Source organism: Micropterus salmoides, unplaced genomic scaffold (assembly GCF_014851395.1).
Source record: "Micropterus salmoides isolate LMB-PRFRI ecotype aquatic unplaced genomic scaffold, ASM1485139v1 Ms_hic_scaffold_10, whole genome shotgun sequence".
Taxonomy (NCBI): Eukaryota; Metazoa; Chordata; class Actinopteri; order Centrarchiformes; family Centrarchidae; genus Micropterus; species Micropterus salmoides.
This window is the reverse complement of record NW_024040041.1, coordinates 30,309,653-30,324,822: the sequence shown is the minus strand read 5'-3', so window position 1 is coordinate 30,324,822 and position 15,170 is coordinate 30,309,653. Positions and strand designations below refer to the sequence as shown.

The window sequence follows — 15,170 nt, the reverse complement described above, 5'->3', positions numbered from 1 at the left end:
TTTTTTTAATCATAATAGTTTTGAATGTTCTCCTCAGTAACTTATTAATGATCCGCTGTTTGGCATCAAGTGTTCATCACTTCTGACCATAAAGAAAAGTTAACCTGGTTTCTTCTTCAATTTTCAGTCAGGAGCAAAAATCAGCTTATAAACTTGAAGAAATAACAATTTGACATTTATCGTGATAATTATCGGTATCGAATGATATAAAAGTTTTTATCATGATAACATTTTTGGCCATGTCGCCCAGCCATACATTGCACTTTTCATATACATTTTAAATTTTTTTATATCATGGAAAAGTTCATTTTCTTCCATAATTAACTTTCATAAATTCAACTCTTGAAACTATTAGAATTCTAAAATATTTTATAATACAGAAATATCGACCTGAGAAGAGCTCTAATCAGCTAATTAACTGAAAACACCTGCAAAAAATTCATGAGCCTTTACTGTTAGTCTGGTTGCAAGGTAAATGTTCTGTGTTTGTATTTAGCGCCTTTCTAGTCTTCACTGACAACTCAAAGCGCTTTTAGACTATGTCACATTCGCCTACTGGGAACTACTCATCCGAACAGAAGTTAACTTTGACACACTGTTGGAATTTTTGGGTTCAGTATCTAGACAAAATAATAAATATGGGAAAGAATACAGAAATTAATTTCTGCCTACCATCTTTAATTGGATTATGAACATTGAGAAACAGGTTATAATTTTTTTCATTATCATGCAGTGGATGAAATACATTTCATTTTATACATCATCTAAATAGTCAAGAGACTTTAACTTCAGAGCAGCAGGAAGCTTTGTTGAACGGCCTCTTGGGTTTATATTTTTAGAAAATTAGATGCTTGGCTCACGAGAGGCCCAAACTGGGGCTAGTTGTACCCTGTCTCAGAGGGGTTATTAGAATATTTTATAGAGAATCTGTTTATTTGGAAACTGAATGTAAAATGACATTTGTAACCAAACTGTTGTATATTCATTTGTGAGATTAGGCGGTGTGATTTAAACCTCACAGACACACAATATATATATAACTATAATAAAAGTGGGTTGTACAATGACTGCTGTGATGAAGGACTTTCTGCTTTGTGAGCCGGTGAAGTCTATTAAAATGCTACGAAATGACAACAGACGTGTCGTCTCAGTTCCTCCACCTGCAGACAATAAATAAAATCCAGAGTTTTATTTCTCACATTTCAAGTTTTATTGCTTTTTCAGAAAAAAAATATCAGCAGTACTGAAAGTAAACAAAGCAGCGCAGAACAAGTCTTAGCACTTTGTGAGCATGTAAATACTCTTATGAATGATTCATAAGGCAAAAAACACAAACACCAAAACATCTTCTCCACAGCTGCTTCCACACACGCTGACCTTTGACCTTTCTGGGAAAGGTCCAGTCTGTTGCTGCTGCTGTTTTACACTCGCCCCGAGCAGCTAACTGTAACTCAATCCAGCCTACAATCTACAATCTATGTTAGTGACCCTACAGCAGCGGTACAGTATATAACACTACAGTCCAACCTATTACATAGTTTTCTTTTTTAACATAAAACACAAGTAGCCTTCACTGAAGTCATCATAGCTCCTCCCGAACAGAAGACGTTTCACTCCTGGAAAGACGCGCAGCAGAGGGATTGTTTATTTTAAAGAGCGTCTCCACAGGAAAAACTAAAAGGTGCCTCCTCTCCTGGTCTGCTACACTGATACTGAAACAACACTAAAAGGCTCAAATTTCCTCACATGATATATCAAAGTTGTGGACAGGACGAATAAACTTATCTATTCACCAATAGCGCAGCTAGAATTGTAAAGTTTGTCCTGAGGGTGGCGCTAAAGGAAAAGTCATGGGGTCATTAAAATCTTCTGTAGGTCATGAATCTGATCAGTACGTTTTATAAAATCTGCTTGTTAGATCAAAATTTGCCAGAACGCCAGAAAGCTCGAGGTGAATCATACAGAGAATGAGCCGTACAACCAAAACAAGGGAGTTAAATGAGTCTTAAAACACTACACAGAGCTGCAGAGATGGTGACGCATCTCTTAAGTACTAACAAGCGACTCCTCTCTCATTTCATTCATTATTTACACAGTAGCATGTTATTTAAGGCAGCTTTAAGAACTGATGGCCACAAGATGTTGGCATGTGCTCCATTCAGAAAGGTCCCCCCCCACACACACACAACTTTAATGAGTAATTTACGTTGTTTTCTAAGACATGTGTCATAGTGATATAAAAACACAGTTCATTAAAACCCTAAGGCTTACAGAGGGGTGTTTTAACATATGCGTGTCTGAATCTACTATTATTTTCATCAACAGCAGATTATTTTCTCGCTTTTTTTGTCAAATGCAACTGCGGAGAGATATATAAACCATCAAGTGATAATGTGTATTTCATGAGGACAAAGGAACAGACCGACTGTGCTGCCCCAACGAAAAGTGCCCCTCCAGTGTTCAGAAAGACACGCCCTTAAGGTGTGTTTAAACTAAACATCACGCAAATATTCACTTTGGTTGTGGCGTGTTTAGAAAACTGTGTTTAACAATCGATGAACGTGAAGGTGCCAACTGCTACGGCTCAGTCCGATGTTAAAACTAAAACAGGAACTCTACCTGTTTCTCTAGTTTCCCTTTTTGTTGGTTGACCCAACTCACACTTGGTCACCTCATGTGTCTTGGACGGATCAGACAGTGGTCAGATATCTAGAAAGCAAACTGTAAATGCATCCATGAAGCATTCAAGACGGACTGAAATCCACCTCGGGAGCCCATGAAGACGATAAAGCTTCTGTCTCGCTCGTAGTTCATAAATACGATTCATTCGTGTGTTTGAGCTGGAGAGTTGCTAACTGGTAATTGTGGTAACTAAAATGCTAAAGTGCGCACGGTTATATTGTGCAGTACCAGCTACTACCAGGGCCGGCTGATTTGCATGAAGCCGGGAAAAAACACATCACATTTGGGATCTGACCAACAAATATGTGGCATATAAGTGTAAAAAAAAGAAACCCTGACATTAAGTAGTACAGCTACAGCTTTAGGATAACCGCAGATTCTTTACTGAAAGTTCAAAATCTATTACCTAGAGTGGAAGCGTATCTTCTCAACGTCAACCAACATCTGTTAGTGTCTTTTGTATGTAGTTATGTCGTGTCTAAAATTTGCTTTGTGTTTAGTCTTAACACACCTTTTAAGCAAAAAAAAAAAAAAAAAAGAGCAAAAACACTTGGTAAAGGAAAAGAAAGCAGGTGAGGAGGTGTGACATGCAGCACAAGTCCAGTAAGTGAGTTCAAGGTAAGTGCGAGTGCTGAAAGGAAGTCCTGCTAACAAACAAACAAACAAAAACTCTGACTGTGCAGAGCTGGTAAACAAACATCCCAAAGTAGCCGTAGCAAACGTATCTATCCGTTTCATCGCTGCAGCTCCCGGTGAGAGCGGCGCGTGTGATGAACACACAGTACCGTTAAATGTTTGGGAGATGCAGGACAGGAAGAAACGAGCAGCTCAGAGGAGGATTAAAGATGGAGGCGGAGGACGTTTCCACTTTCACAGCAGCAGCTTGGGTCCCCCTCCGAAGTCTAACCTCTTCACCAGCCTGTAAAACACAACAAGCACACTCAGCCTGTTTCACCCACCAACTGCTGGACAGGTGAAATCTGCAGCAAAATCTGGGATTTTTAATCTCCTCCAGCTTCTGTCTATCTGGACAGTTGTTTTCAATATTTTCTTCATTTCACAGACCAATAAGAGGTAATACGACCTTGCTGGATTACAGTACTAGTCTGGACATGAGATCAGCAGCTGTTTACCTGCTGTACAGGTACAGAGCATCTCACCCCTTGTTGTAGAAGCCATTAGTAGGATGGGTCTCGGAGGAGTTGTTCTGGCCCGACGCCGCCCCCTGTCCACCAGCGTGGCCTCTGCGGTTCGCTGTCTGCTCGTGGACGTATTCCCGACAGGACGCTAGCTTAGACTCCAGGTTCTATAAGCAGTGCAGAAAACAATATAATGCTCATTATAAACAAAGAACAAACTGTGTTAAATGAGCGAAAGTTGAGGTTGAGATCTTTAGCAGCTGTGGGGAAGTAAATGTAACAACTGGCCATGTTGTGGAAGTGTTACAGGGTTTATTTGTGTGAGGACGGTGTCAGCAGAGAGGTCATCATGTGAAGTCATGTGAGAGCTGCAACAAATACGGTCTTTATTTTTTCCTGAACATTTAGACACTGGCTGTCATTTCAGTTTAGATATCCTCAATGTGTCCAGTCAATAAATGCAAAGTAGCGCTAAACACACACAAAGTACCGAGGAGGACTGCCTGTCATTACTTTATGAAGACCATAAATGTTTACACTAAAATACATCCAATAGTTATCTAGACACTTCACTCTGAACCACAATGCGCTGGAGGCAATGTCAGGCTAACAAAGTCATTAGGATCGACCCTCCGCAGACCATGAACTTCAGCACAAAATTTAAAAAGTTGTCAGTGTTGTACTCATCTATTTGGGATCAATTATTGATTGGGTGTTTTGTGTTTATTTGTACATGATGTTGCTTCTAAAAAAAAAAAAAAACAATAAACTCCTGAGAAGAAAGTAGTTTGTGTGCATTTGAGAGTAAAAGCAGAAGCACCCTGCAGCATCACATGGTTACAAATCAGCAGCTGAGTCACGAAACACTGAGTTCTCTTTTGATCCTTTGAGTCCCGGGTCAATAATCACAAGTGCGGTTCTTACCCCGACTTTTCTCAGCAGCTCTCCAACAATGTTCAGAGCCGAGATCCTGGCCGACGTGGTGAGGGGAGTCCCAGGGAGGCTTTCACCTGCAGAAACAATCAATCTGGTGAATGCAGAGATATCCATCTTTCTAATGATTCCAATCCTTATATTTAAGAAGCTGAAAAAACAAGAATGTTTGGGATCTTTGTTTGATCATTTACTTTAAAACTGCTGTCAAAACTGCTAATTGATTAGTTGGCCCGTGGTGTTTCAGTACTTTGTTTAAAATCAGACCTCAGTTTTCTGGCTTCCTAGTCCATCATTTTGCCTGATCATTTATTTATTTATTTGATTTGACACAATGGGAGAAAAGAATCAACATCTGACAAATCTTCACAGCAGTTTTACAGTTTGTTTTTTCTTTAAATACACAATGGCTTATCTGCAGCACAGTCAGCAGTTTTTCTCTTCACTTTCAGCCTGTACAGATATTCTTTTCCACTGGAGCAGTTTGTTTACAGACAGTTATGTGCTAAACACTGACTTTTTGAGGCATTGGGAGTATTTTTTGGAAATTGGTTAAAAGCGTTATAAACAAAGTTCCCAGAAGTATGTTCTTTTAGGCCCTGATCAGACAGAATGTGTTTTTTGCAGTGAGAGGCGCCTTTTTAAAAAACTTCTTCTATTGGCAGTGAGCGTTCTGCGTGCTGTTTACGCCCCCAGAGTGCCTCGCTTTTTGGGGACCTGCTGCGCCTTGTGTTTTCGAAGGAGCACTCTGAGCGCTCGAAGTAGAAAAAGCAGAAGAGAGCCCGACGTCATTCCCGTTTTTTTTCCATGGTCCAATCGGATGAATGGAGAGACGGGCCCTCAGTTGTGGTGACTGAAGTTTACAGTTGCTTGGATTATCTGGAGACTCCAACAAAGTGTCCCTGACTCATCCTAAAATACGCCTTGAACCGACCACCATTAGGACGAATCTACTGGACCAACTGGTGGTACTACCAGCTTATGTACCCACACGGATCTCCATTTCCCTGTCTCCCCTGTTCACCTCTCAGCCAGAGCAGGTGCCCTCCTTTTGTCTATTGTTTTTAAAGCAGAAGAAAGAATTTAAAGAAGAAGAAGAAGAAGATATACTTTATTAATCCCGCAAGGGGAAACTCCTATGTCAGTATTATGTTAGTATTTACACACAGGTCCGAAAGACACATATGCACAAACAGGACCCATAGCAACCCAGAGAGATGTCAGAGTGAGGGGGCTGCCACTCAGATCTCTCGATCCGGAGACCCACCAGTTTCCAAGCCAAGTCCCAACAGACCGAGCTAACACCGGCCCAAAAAAGACAGACCTGTGAGTTGTGATCAAGTTTCTGCTAATATGACCGTTATTACTTAGTGGCAAACCAAAGATTACAGATCGCCTGAGCTATCTTTGATTTGACTGACAGGACAGCTGATTCGGTGGTTGCCTAGCAACATAAATAACAACGCAGCGCACTGCTCTTTTCCAAATTCAACCAAAAAAGGCACTGCTGCGCGCCTCGCGTTTTCAAACCTGCAAAACGCATTCTGTCTGATCGGGGCCTAAGTGTGCAAGATCATTAACATTTGAAAAATCAGACGAGGTTTAAAGAATTTGAGGTTAAGTTTCAATTATGAAGATTGATTCAAAGATTCAATGGAGAATAAAAAAGGAATGGGTTTATATCAATCTAGCAAAAATAATGCATGATAATGAAGTGGGTTGAATCTTGAATCTTGAATAAAAATATGTTTATAATATTGTTGGTAAAAACAAACAAAAAAAATCAATGAATTAATAATGCACCAACTCTTAATTGACATTTAGCTACCTTAATAAAGATGTGATACTTCTAAATCCTTGCTGCATACAACCTTCAACCAGCAACCTTCAGCACTAAGACACAATAGCCTGTAGCATTTTGACTGATAAGCAAACCCCAGGGCAAAATGTCTGCAAATCACTTGCTACTGCTCATTACTGCGATTAATTGCTGTGAGCCTGGTAATGATTAAAGGCAAGTCATATGAAGGTATCAATATTTTTGTTAAATAAGAGCTCCTCTCGTCTGGATTTTAGCAGCAGGAGTGTAAGTGGACATGCATGCATTGGATACTGGTGGTGATGAACCGACCTCTGCTGATGGGGGTCAGTGGAGTGGTGAAGGACTCTGCTGAGCCTGGAGGTCTTCGTGGTGTGGCGGCAGATGGGACCGGCTGGTTAGAGGACGCAGGAGTGTTTTTTTCCTCGGTTCTTTTGACTGGAGGGGTGAGGGGCGGGGTGGGAAAACCAGCCGAAGACGAAGACGAAGGCTCTTTGACTGCACTGCTGAGGGACGGCTTCCTGTCCTGTACCTGCTGTTTCTGCTGCACCGCGAGTTCCTGTCTCAGGTCTGACACACACACCAACAAACATTAGGGGCCAGTTACAGACGTGCAACAGAGACTTTAAAATAATGGCTTTCAGCAGCCATGCAGAACATGAAGTAAGGCCTCAAAACAACCAGCTTATTCACTGTGGGTGTAGTCTAACTCTTTAGATAAGCACATTATGAGAGCATTGAAAACACATCTTTAACAATGCTTTTATAAGCTATTGATTGAATTCTTTTTCTTCCTGAAACTTTTATTTTTCCCTGAATGTAAAAATTTTAAATACCATGAATTAGCTGACTGCACTTTAAAAACTTATATCATGTCATCTCAACACACACTTTTTGCATTGGGAACTGGTGATTTCACCACCGAAATATCTGCTGAGGTTTGTTTTTTAAAATCATATCCCACAGCCAGTTAAAATCTGTGCCTCCACGACAGCACAAGTTTGCAAAACTAGTTTAACTGACGGCAGGTCAATGAATATGTACCTCTGGCCTCGTCCTTCAGCCTCTGGACAGACTCCAGGAGATTCTCCTTCTCGTCCAGCTCGCTCTCCAGGAAGGCGTTCCTCTCTATAACCTGGTTCATCCTCTGCTCAAAGTCCTCCAGTGACATGATGGTTGCCCTGAATAACACACAGCGTAAAACAGATCATGAGGCTCGGGAGACTCCAGGAACTGCTACCACTTGTGAGTGCTGAGTGTCACGTATCTGACGAAGGCAGCCTAAACCTTTAGGAACGTCCTTATAGGCGAGTCATGCCACTCGGCAGCCATCTTGGCAACACCACCAGGCAACAATTTGGGACTAACAATTCCTATCTGAATGAATGGGGAGAGAAACAGAACTGCAGTTTTACTGGACACCGGGACAAATAAACTAGATGAATAGAATCACCAGTAAAATCTAATAGAAATCGCTGAAAAAGTTTGACAACTTTGCCTCAAAATAAGGTTTAAAAGGCATTTTTCCTCGACAGGTTATACTACTGTGCATGCATAGTAGTAGTGACGCACGCGCAGTAAACCCCTTACGTAAGTGGAACCACATGATTGGCTGAAATATGTTTCCCGCCTCAGCTGTTAAAAGAAGACGATTTGCTTTCTAGGGGGAGAGGCGGTACAAGCGCAATCTTTGGCGTTACGGGCTTTCCCTATGGAGTTATATTGAGGATTCTTAAAGTGGCATGTCTCCTCTATATAACATCTCTGGCCATAGCTAGGCTACTTTTCTGCAGAATGGCTGGCTAGGTTACTTGTAAATGTTACAAGTAAGTAAGGCAGCTGCTGGAGAAGCAGATTGCAAATCTGTCCTTTAAAGTAATAAATGTATTAACAATCAACACGCTAAGGTTTGTTAAACATTCAATTAAGGTTTGCAAATATGGCTATAATAGGTTTAATCAGATTGTGAAAGCTACATGGATTTCTTCAACAGATAGGTTAATTGATTTCATTAGTACAGTTGCGCAATCACATCATCTTAACTTCGTTACTGTGTTAAAGGATCATTTTGGTATTTTTAAACCTGGGCCATATCCGGCTAGTACGTACAAAAGCTTACCAATCCGTACAGTAGCTGCTTCAGCCGGCAGCCACAAACCAGCTGCAGTGGCAGCAACGAATTCCTTTGGGGCAATTGCTCAGACTGTTAACCAGGTGACAACTTCATGGAAAGGATCCCTACAAGTGACTCCTGGAAACACCCTTTGTTTTTAACAGGAAACTGCAGTCTCACGTAAGGACAGCTCTCACGCTGAAATCTCATGAGAACTGTCCTTGAGTGAGACTTCAGTTTGCTGTTAAAAACAAAGGGTGTCACTGGGAGTAACTCGTAGGGATCCATGATGTTGTCAGACACCCGGTGTAACAGCTGGTGTTTGTGGACGTCATTTTGATGGGCCCAAAGAAATACGTTGCAGCCACTGCAGCCGGTTCAGCTGCTGGCTGAAGCCCTCTACTGCACGGATTCCAAAACTATTTGTACTTTCTAGTCATTTCTACCTCAAAATATGTGAAAATAGTGGCCCCAGGTTTAAAAATACAGAAATTATCCTTTAAGTTGTCTTCCATCATCTCTGTGTGAGCGCCCTCTGACCTCTTGGTCCTCTCCAGGTCATCGTTGGCCTGCTCCAGCTCTCTGATGTATTTGTGAAGCTGGTCTCTGATGGCTGTGGTCTCAGCCAGGTCTCCCTCCAGGCTGGAGATCTGCCGGAAGGCCTCCGAGTGCTGAGTCTCATACTTCTCCTGTCAGGAGGTCGACCACAGTGTCAGGAGAGGAAAGAATATGAAACAAAAAAGGATAGATTACAAAGGTGGGGGGGGAACTTCCACTTCAAATTATAACTGCTAAATGGATATTTGATAGAACTATTTAAATATTTCAATCATTTGAGGCAATTTAATTTAACAAAAAACAAACACTTTAGTATATCCGGCTAATGAAAGCTTAACATTAACTCTTCTTAAAACCTGAAGGCTTATAGTGCCTTACCAGGAAAACACTTTTGGTGCCCAAACATCATGTGTTTTATACATCTAGCTTTGTAGCACTGACAGAATATTTAACATCAACACATAATGAAAACATGGATGACAACTTCAGGAGGCTCAATACCATTCACAGACCCTGTGAGGATTCATCGTAACCGTGTTGCTGGTAGTGTTTTTTAATCACAAGCTGCATATTTCTACACATTACTTGTCCATGAAGTGTCTGCATACTGGTCATACAGATAAACCTTTCCCCCCCTTTTCACCTTAACACAGGTAAACACTGTCATATTTCTTATTAATAGTTTGTCCACGTATCTAAACTGAATTTAATTTTATGTATGAGTGAATATTTTCCCATTTCCTCCTTAGACCTGACACCAAAAACTAAATAAAATATGTAAAATCTGTTCATTTATTTAACATTAAATCACAGAGGAGCTTTCTCTCTGGCGCACAGTAATAAATATAATGAATACAAATGTCATTAGCGAGAGAGAGATTACGAAGGTTACTGTATTTATTCCAACTTAGATTACTGTTTATGAAACAAAACATTTTGATTCTTTTGATCAGTGTGTTCTTAAGGACTAAAGGAATATAAATAATCAAGGAACGGACACATATTCAGACTTTATGACCTCTTCAAAAAGTAGTGAGTTACCATGTCTTTTTCATCTCTCTTGTTTACCATGCCGGTAAGTCTGAATGAATTATACTCTGGTGCTCATGGTTCCCGTAAAATTAACTGTACTGAACTGAAGAGACTCTAACCAATCTAACAACGTGTAGCATGTCCATATTGACTTAAGTTTGATTAACATTTATATTTGTATGCACAATCTAAGCAGCTCAGCTGAAGCAGGCGACCCGGTGGGCTTTAAAAGGTTTTATACATCCAAAGAACTTCTATAAAAAACAAACAAGGCTTCTAATCGAGACCTGCGTTTATCTGTGAAAACATGTAGCCACACAGGGTCAGTAAAAGAGCCAGGTGTCTAATTTGGACTAGGCTTTGTTAATTAAGTTTTACAGTATCTATTATTGTGAGAAAATCTGTCAAGCTCCTGTTGAACAACCAATGACGTCTTTCTTTATTCCACCACATTTGCACCTATCTTTGGGGGGCAACTGTTACGACTGAATCCTTGTCATGCAAACTTTCAGTGCTTTGACTTTAAAGCGCAGAACATGCGATAAGCGGCTGGTTACAGAAACTGAAAAGTGCACAACCACGTGTTAGGATGGATTGTGGATCGGGGGCGACAAACACAATGACCTCACTTACAGCCTTGCACCCGGCACCCGGCACCAGACTGCAACCGGTCTCCACATCTTCTTTTTAAGTTTAAAGTGTTTTTGTGTTTCTATTGCTGTTTGTTTTGCCTGTGCACATCCCTCTTGTGACCTCAGTAATGTGGAAAAATTGATGTTTTTTTTAAAAGGGAGAAAAGCAGGCGAGGGAACTATGACATGTCTGGGATAGGTCTCATGGGAAGTACCGACATCCCCGCCAGACAAAGGCCAAACAAGAGCCCTCAGCTGCCTTCTTCTGCCCTGAATCAATCCTCTGTGAAAGTGTGTGTGTGTTCAGACAAGAGCACCAGTGAAGTCTATTCAGCACAGGCCATAAAACTAAACTTACTATCAGCTGATGGATATGGAAATCCACAGTCAAATCCCCTAAATGGGTCAGTTGGTTGAATGTTAAGACATGATACTATGATACCGCAGCTTTATGCTTCAGTGTTGGCTATAAAACCATGTAGACACAATGACTCACATAACAGAACCTTTTTTTCCTGCATATTACTTCTAAACGTCCTCTAGTTAACCAGTATCTGATAACCGATAAAGTCCTCTGCACCTTGTAGTTTTCCAGTTCCATGCGGAGGCGGTTGTTGGCAGCAAGAAGCTCACGGTTTCGTGCCTCACACTGTTTCAGCTCCGTCTCCAGCTCCACCTCATAGTCCCGACTCATCTGCTGAAACTCCTGCAGTTCCTCCTGGGCCTCCTCTGCACTGCATACATAATGAATAATAATAATATAGAATATTAGCTATGTGTTTGTTACCTCTGGATATTATCGCAGCAAATCATTTGAACCATCATTCAGTTTGGTTTATTGGTTTGGATTCAAATTTCAGCATAACAATTGGACCAAGATGTCTAAGAGAAGGTTTTGCCAGGATAATTCTAAACCAGATAAGTTTGGACAATCAACATAACCTGATAATTTTCCCACCTAACCTCAGAAAGCTCTGGGCACTATGGATTAAACTCGAAAGTCTAAACATCACAGAAATGTGTTTAATAGGAAAACACTCTGAGGTTCACATTTGTTTGTGCTACAGGAGTGTCTACAGACTCACATTTCTATAAACTGAACTGGAGAGCAGCGAATAGGTATTGATTGTATTTTCAGAATTTATTACGGAGCCCCAGAAGTCCTGAAACATGATTTTATTTATGTTGTATAAAAAAACAATACTGCAGGCAAACTAACCAAGAAATCTACTCTGTGCACATGGTCCAGCTTTATTTTATTTTGGGGGGTACACACACCTCTGTTGGTGCCTGGCAGCCTGTTCCTTCCAGTACTCCAGCTCTTCCTCCAGGGACCCAAACACTGGAGGCTCCGGATCTCCCATCTCCAGTTGTCACACACCAACACTGGTCTGTGGTTCAATTCAAACAAGGCATTTAAACAAGTTCCGGTGGACAGAAAGTCCGTTTACAAATTGTCTAATTTAACATCAACGTTGTACCGGTTAATGGGAAATCAAAAGTTATTATAGGAAATGAATTTCAGACTATCTATCAGGATTTTCACGTTAATTCGGCAGCTGAGTAAACCATCAAGTATCACTATGTTTCAGATAAAAAATCTTTTAGATTTTGGTCGTCACCGTCCTCAGTCGTGTCAACGGTGTGCTTAACGTTAGGTTCAAGCTAGTTAGTTTTAACCAAGCTATAGTAAATAAAGTTTCTTTCAATACTGGTTGTATGCCGAATTGAAGAATATATTATATCGAATCATAACACATATTTAAATAACTTAAGTCAGTGCAATAAATCTAATTAAGCCACTCATGACTTAAATTGGTTACAAGATTTATACGGAGTCTGGTCACAGCCAGCTGAACAACGGGAATCTAAAAGATAACGGGTAACCTTATTATGTTTATTATTAGTAACACCTGCTTTTATAAATATTGCAGAGGACTGACTGAAACTATTACCTTCAAACCTTCGGCAACTTAGTATAACAGAGTTGGAAGAATGTTTTTAGCTTGTAAATGCAAATAAGTTAGCTAGTTCAGCTAACGGAGTTTAGCGTTAACCATTTAAATCCCAGCTGGGATAACGTTTAACACAACATGACTGTTACTTACGCTCAACAGTTAGCTTCGTTTGACGCAATGTTAACCTATTAATTATTTTTCTAAATCCTCTTCACGTGCCGACATTACTACCGACAAACTTTGCCGGTAAAATGTAAAAGCGAAACGATGAAAGACAACTATTAAAGGACTTTCCCCGAGTTGGAAACCGCAAAGTTGCCACTGTCTTGGGAAGACGTCGAACAATACAAGTTGCCATTCATGTTCTCTCCGGACCGCCTCACCAATCACAAGTTAGATGATAGATTCGTCGCCTGTTCCTATTGGTCAAGTGGTTGTCAATCAAATATTTAGAGGCGGGATGAGGAGTATTGTCCAATCAGATTGATGTCAGTCTAAAAGGGGGTCTGCATCATCTGCACAGTCTAGACATTTTGATGGAGTGCCTTAGGCCGGTGCTGCCTTCAAGTGCTGTCGGAAATTTTACAAAAAGTAAGCGCCTCATTAGATAATAACGTCTGATATGAGGGTTTACAGTTACTTTTATCGTCAGCTCCGTCTACAGCTAATGATTGAGGTAATATTTTGTAAATTCTGATGTATGTTGCCACAAGTGCCTGGTATTGCCTTTAATTTCCTATCATAACCATTTGAATGTAGGATGTCCCTTTATTTTCAAGGGAGGCTTTGAATGCAGCATGATATTGCTGATATGTGTGACAGCCCATTTTTAATTATAAAATCAAAATGTTGGTGATTCAATAATGGTATAAGTCAAAATAAAATGGAAATAGAAAATAGAAAAACTGACTTAATGATATGATATGATATGATATGATATGATAGTCATGATGGCAAGTTAAATTTCAAAAAAATTATAGGACAGCCTACCAGGACAAAATTATGAGATAGTAAATACTTTGACTTAGTATCTGGACATGATTCATATTTGTAATCTTGATTTTGTTGTATTTTGTACATTCATTTCCCTTTTTGGAAATAATGCAAATTCTTATTCTATCTTTCAGTGTTGTGTAACACTCAAATACTAAATACCAATTTGTTTATCTAGGCTACAACACTACTGTTAGTGTTCTGATTGTATTTCCAGTGCTGCCATTTTTGATTGTTGAATAGAGAGAATGTAAACTTAAAAAATATGTTCTTCTGCATTGAAGTCACTGTTTTACTCAGATAAAGTAACAGGAGACAGGAAACAGACACTGTTATAATTTATACTCCCACATAACATGAACTCATCTGAAGCCTTTAATTCTCTTTAATTCTCATTTTTATTATTCTCAATTCTTAGACTTAAATATGGGAAACGTCTGTGGCATTTCAAGTCCTCTGCTTCCTGCTCTGCATCTGGCCACTTAATAGTAGCCATGTTTCTAAGGGTTACAGAAGGAGAGCGTGTTAAACTAATGTCTGAGTGTGCCACTTGACGGCATCCTTGATTCTGATTGGTGAATTTCACTTCCTGTTGGTGGGGTCAGAGGTCACACAGCGGCAACTCTGTCCTATTCAGAGGGATTAACCGGGCCTATGTGATCCTCGTTAATCCACACGCACCATCACTAGAGCATAAAGCCGTTGTACACACACTCCAATCCTCTCTGTCCGTGCTTCATATCTGGGCTACATGTTTTCCGAAAGTCTGGTCTACACTGACAGCAGATTACTGGGACCCTCAGGGACTTCTGAGGGAATTTAGTTAATGGAATAGTTCAATATTTTGAGAAATATGATTTACTTTCTTTCCGAGAGTGAAATAAGATTGACATCAATCTCACGTTTGTGTGTTAAGTACAGGACGTGGTTAGCTTAGCTTAGCATAAAGACTGGAAACAGAGGGAAACACCTAGCATGGCTCTGTTCACAGATACAAAAAACTACCATCCATCCATCCATCCATCGTCAACCGCTTATCCTGCATACAGGGTCGCGGGGGGCTGGAGCCAATCCCAGCTGACATTGGGCGAAAGGCAGGGTACACCCCGGACAGGTTGCCAGTCCATCGTAGGGCAACACATAGACAAACACCCATTCAAACTCACATTCACACCTAAGGACAATTTTTTAGAGACACCGATTAACCTAGCCTGCATGTCTTTTCTCACTTATAGAAATGTACTAACAGTATTACAGGTAAGAGGGTGAATATGGTTTAATATTATACCTGCTGAACATCAGCATGTCAGC

General features: G+C 40.4%; 1 protein-coding gene across 2 annotated transcripts; it reads right to left on the bottom strand.

Moving 5' to 3' along the window:
- Positions 1–3,487: 3,487 nt before the first annotated feature.
- Positions 3,488–13,223, bottom strand: LOC119894976 (nuclear distribution protein nudE homolog 1-like). 2 transcript variants are annotated; one of them, XM_038707722.1, is made up of 9 exons: positions 13,017–13,223; positions 12,187–12,299; positions 11,489–11,642; positions 9,227–9,375; positions 7,618–7,754; positions 6,886–7,143; positions 4,746–4,831; positions 3,816–3,988; positions 3,488–3,601 (listed from the first exon to the last, which is right to left on the bottom strand). In XM_038707722.1, the coding sequence occupies exons 2-8, from the start codon at positions 12,270–12,272 to the stop codon at positions 3,839–3,841; spliced, it is 1,020 nt and encodes a 339-aa protein (XP_038563650.1). In that variant the 5' UTR covers positions 12,273–12,299; positions 13,017–13,223; the 3' UTR covers positions 3,488–3,601; positions 3,816–3,838. The 2 variants fall into 2 exon arrangements, with proteins under 2 accessions (XP_038563650.1, XP_038563642.1); XM_038707714.1 differs by having other exon boundaries at positions 3,843–3,988; positions 13,017–13,222.
- Positions 13,224–15,170: the final 1,947 nt, after the last annotated feature.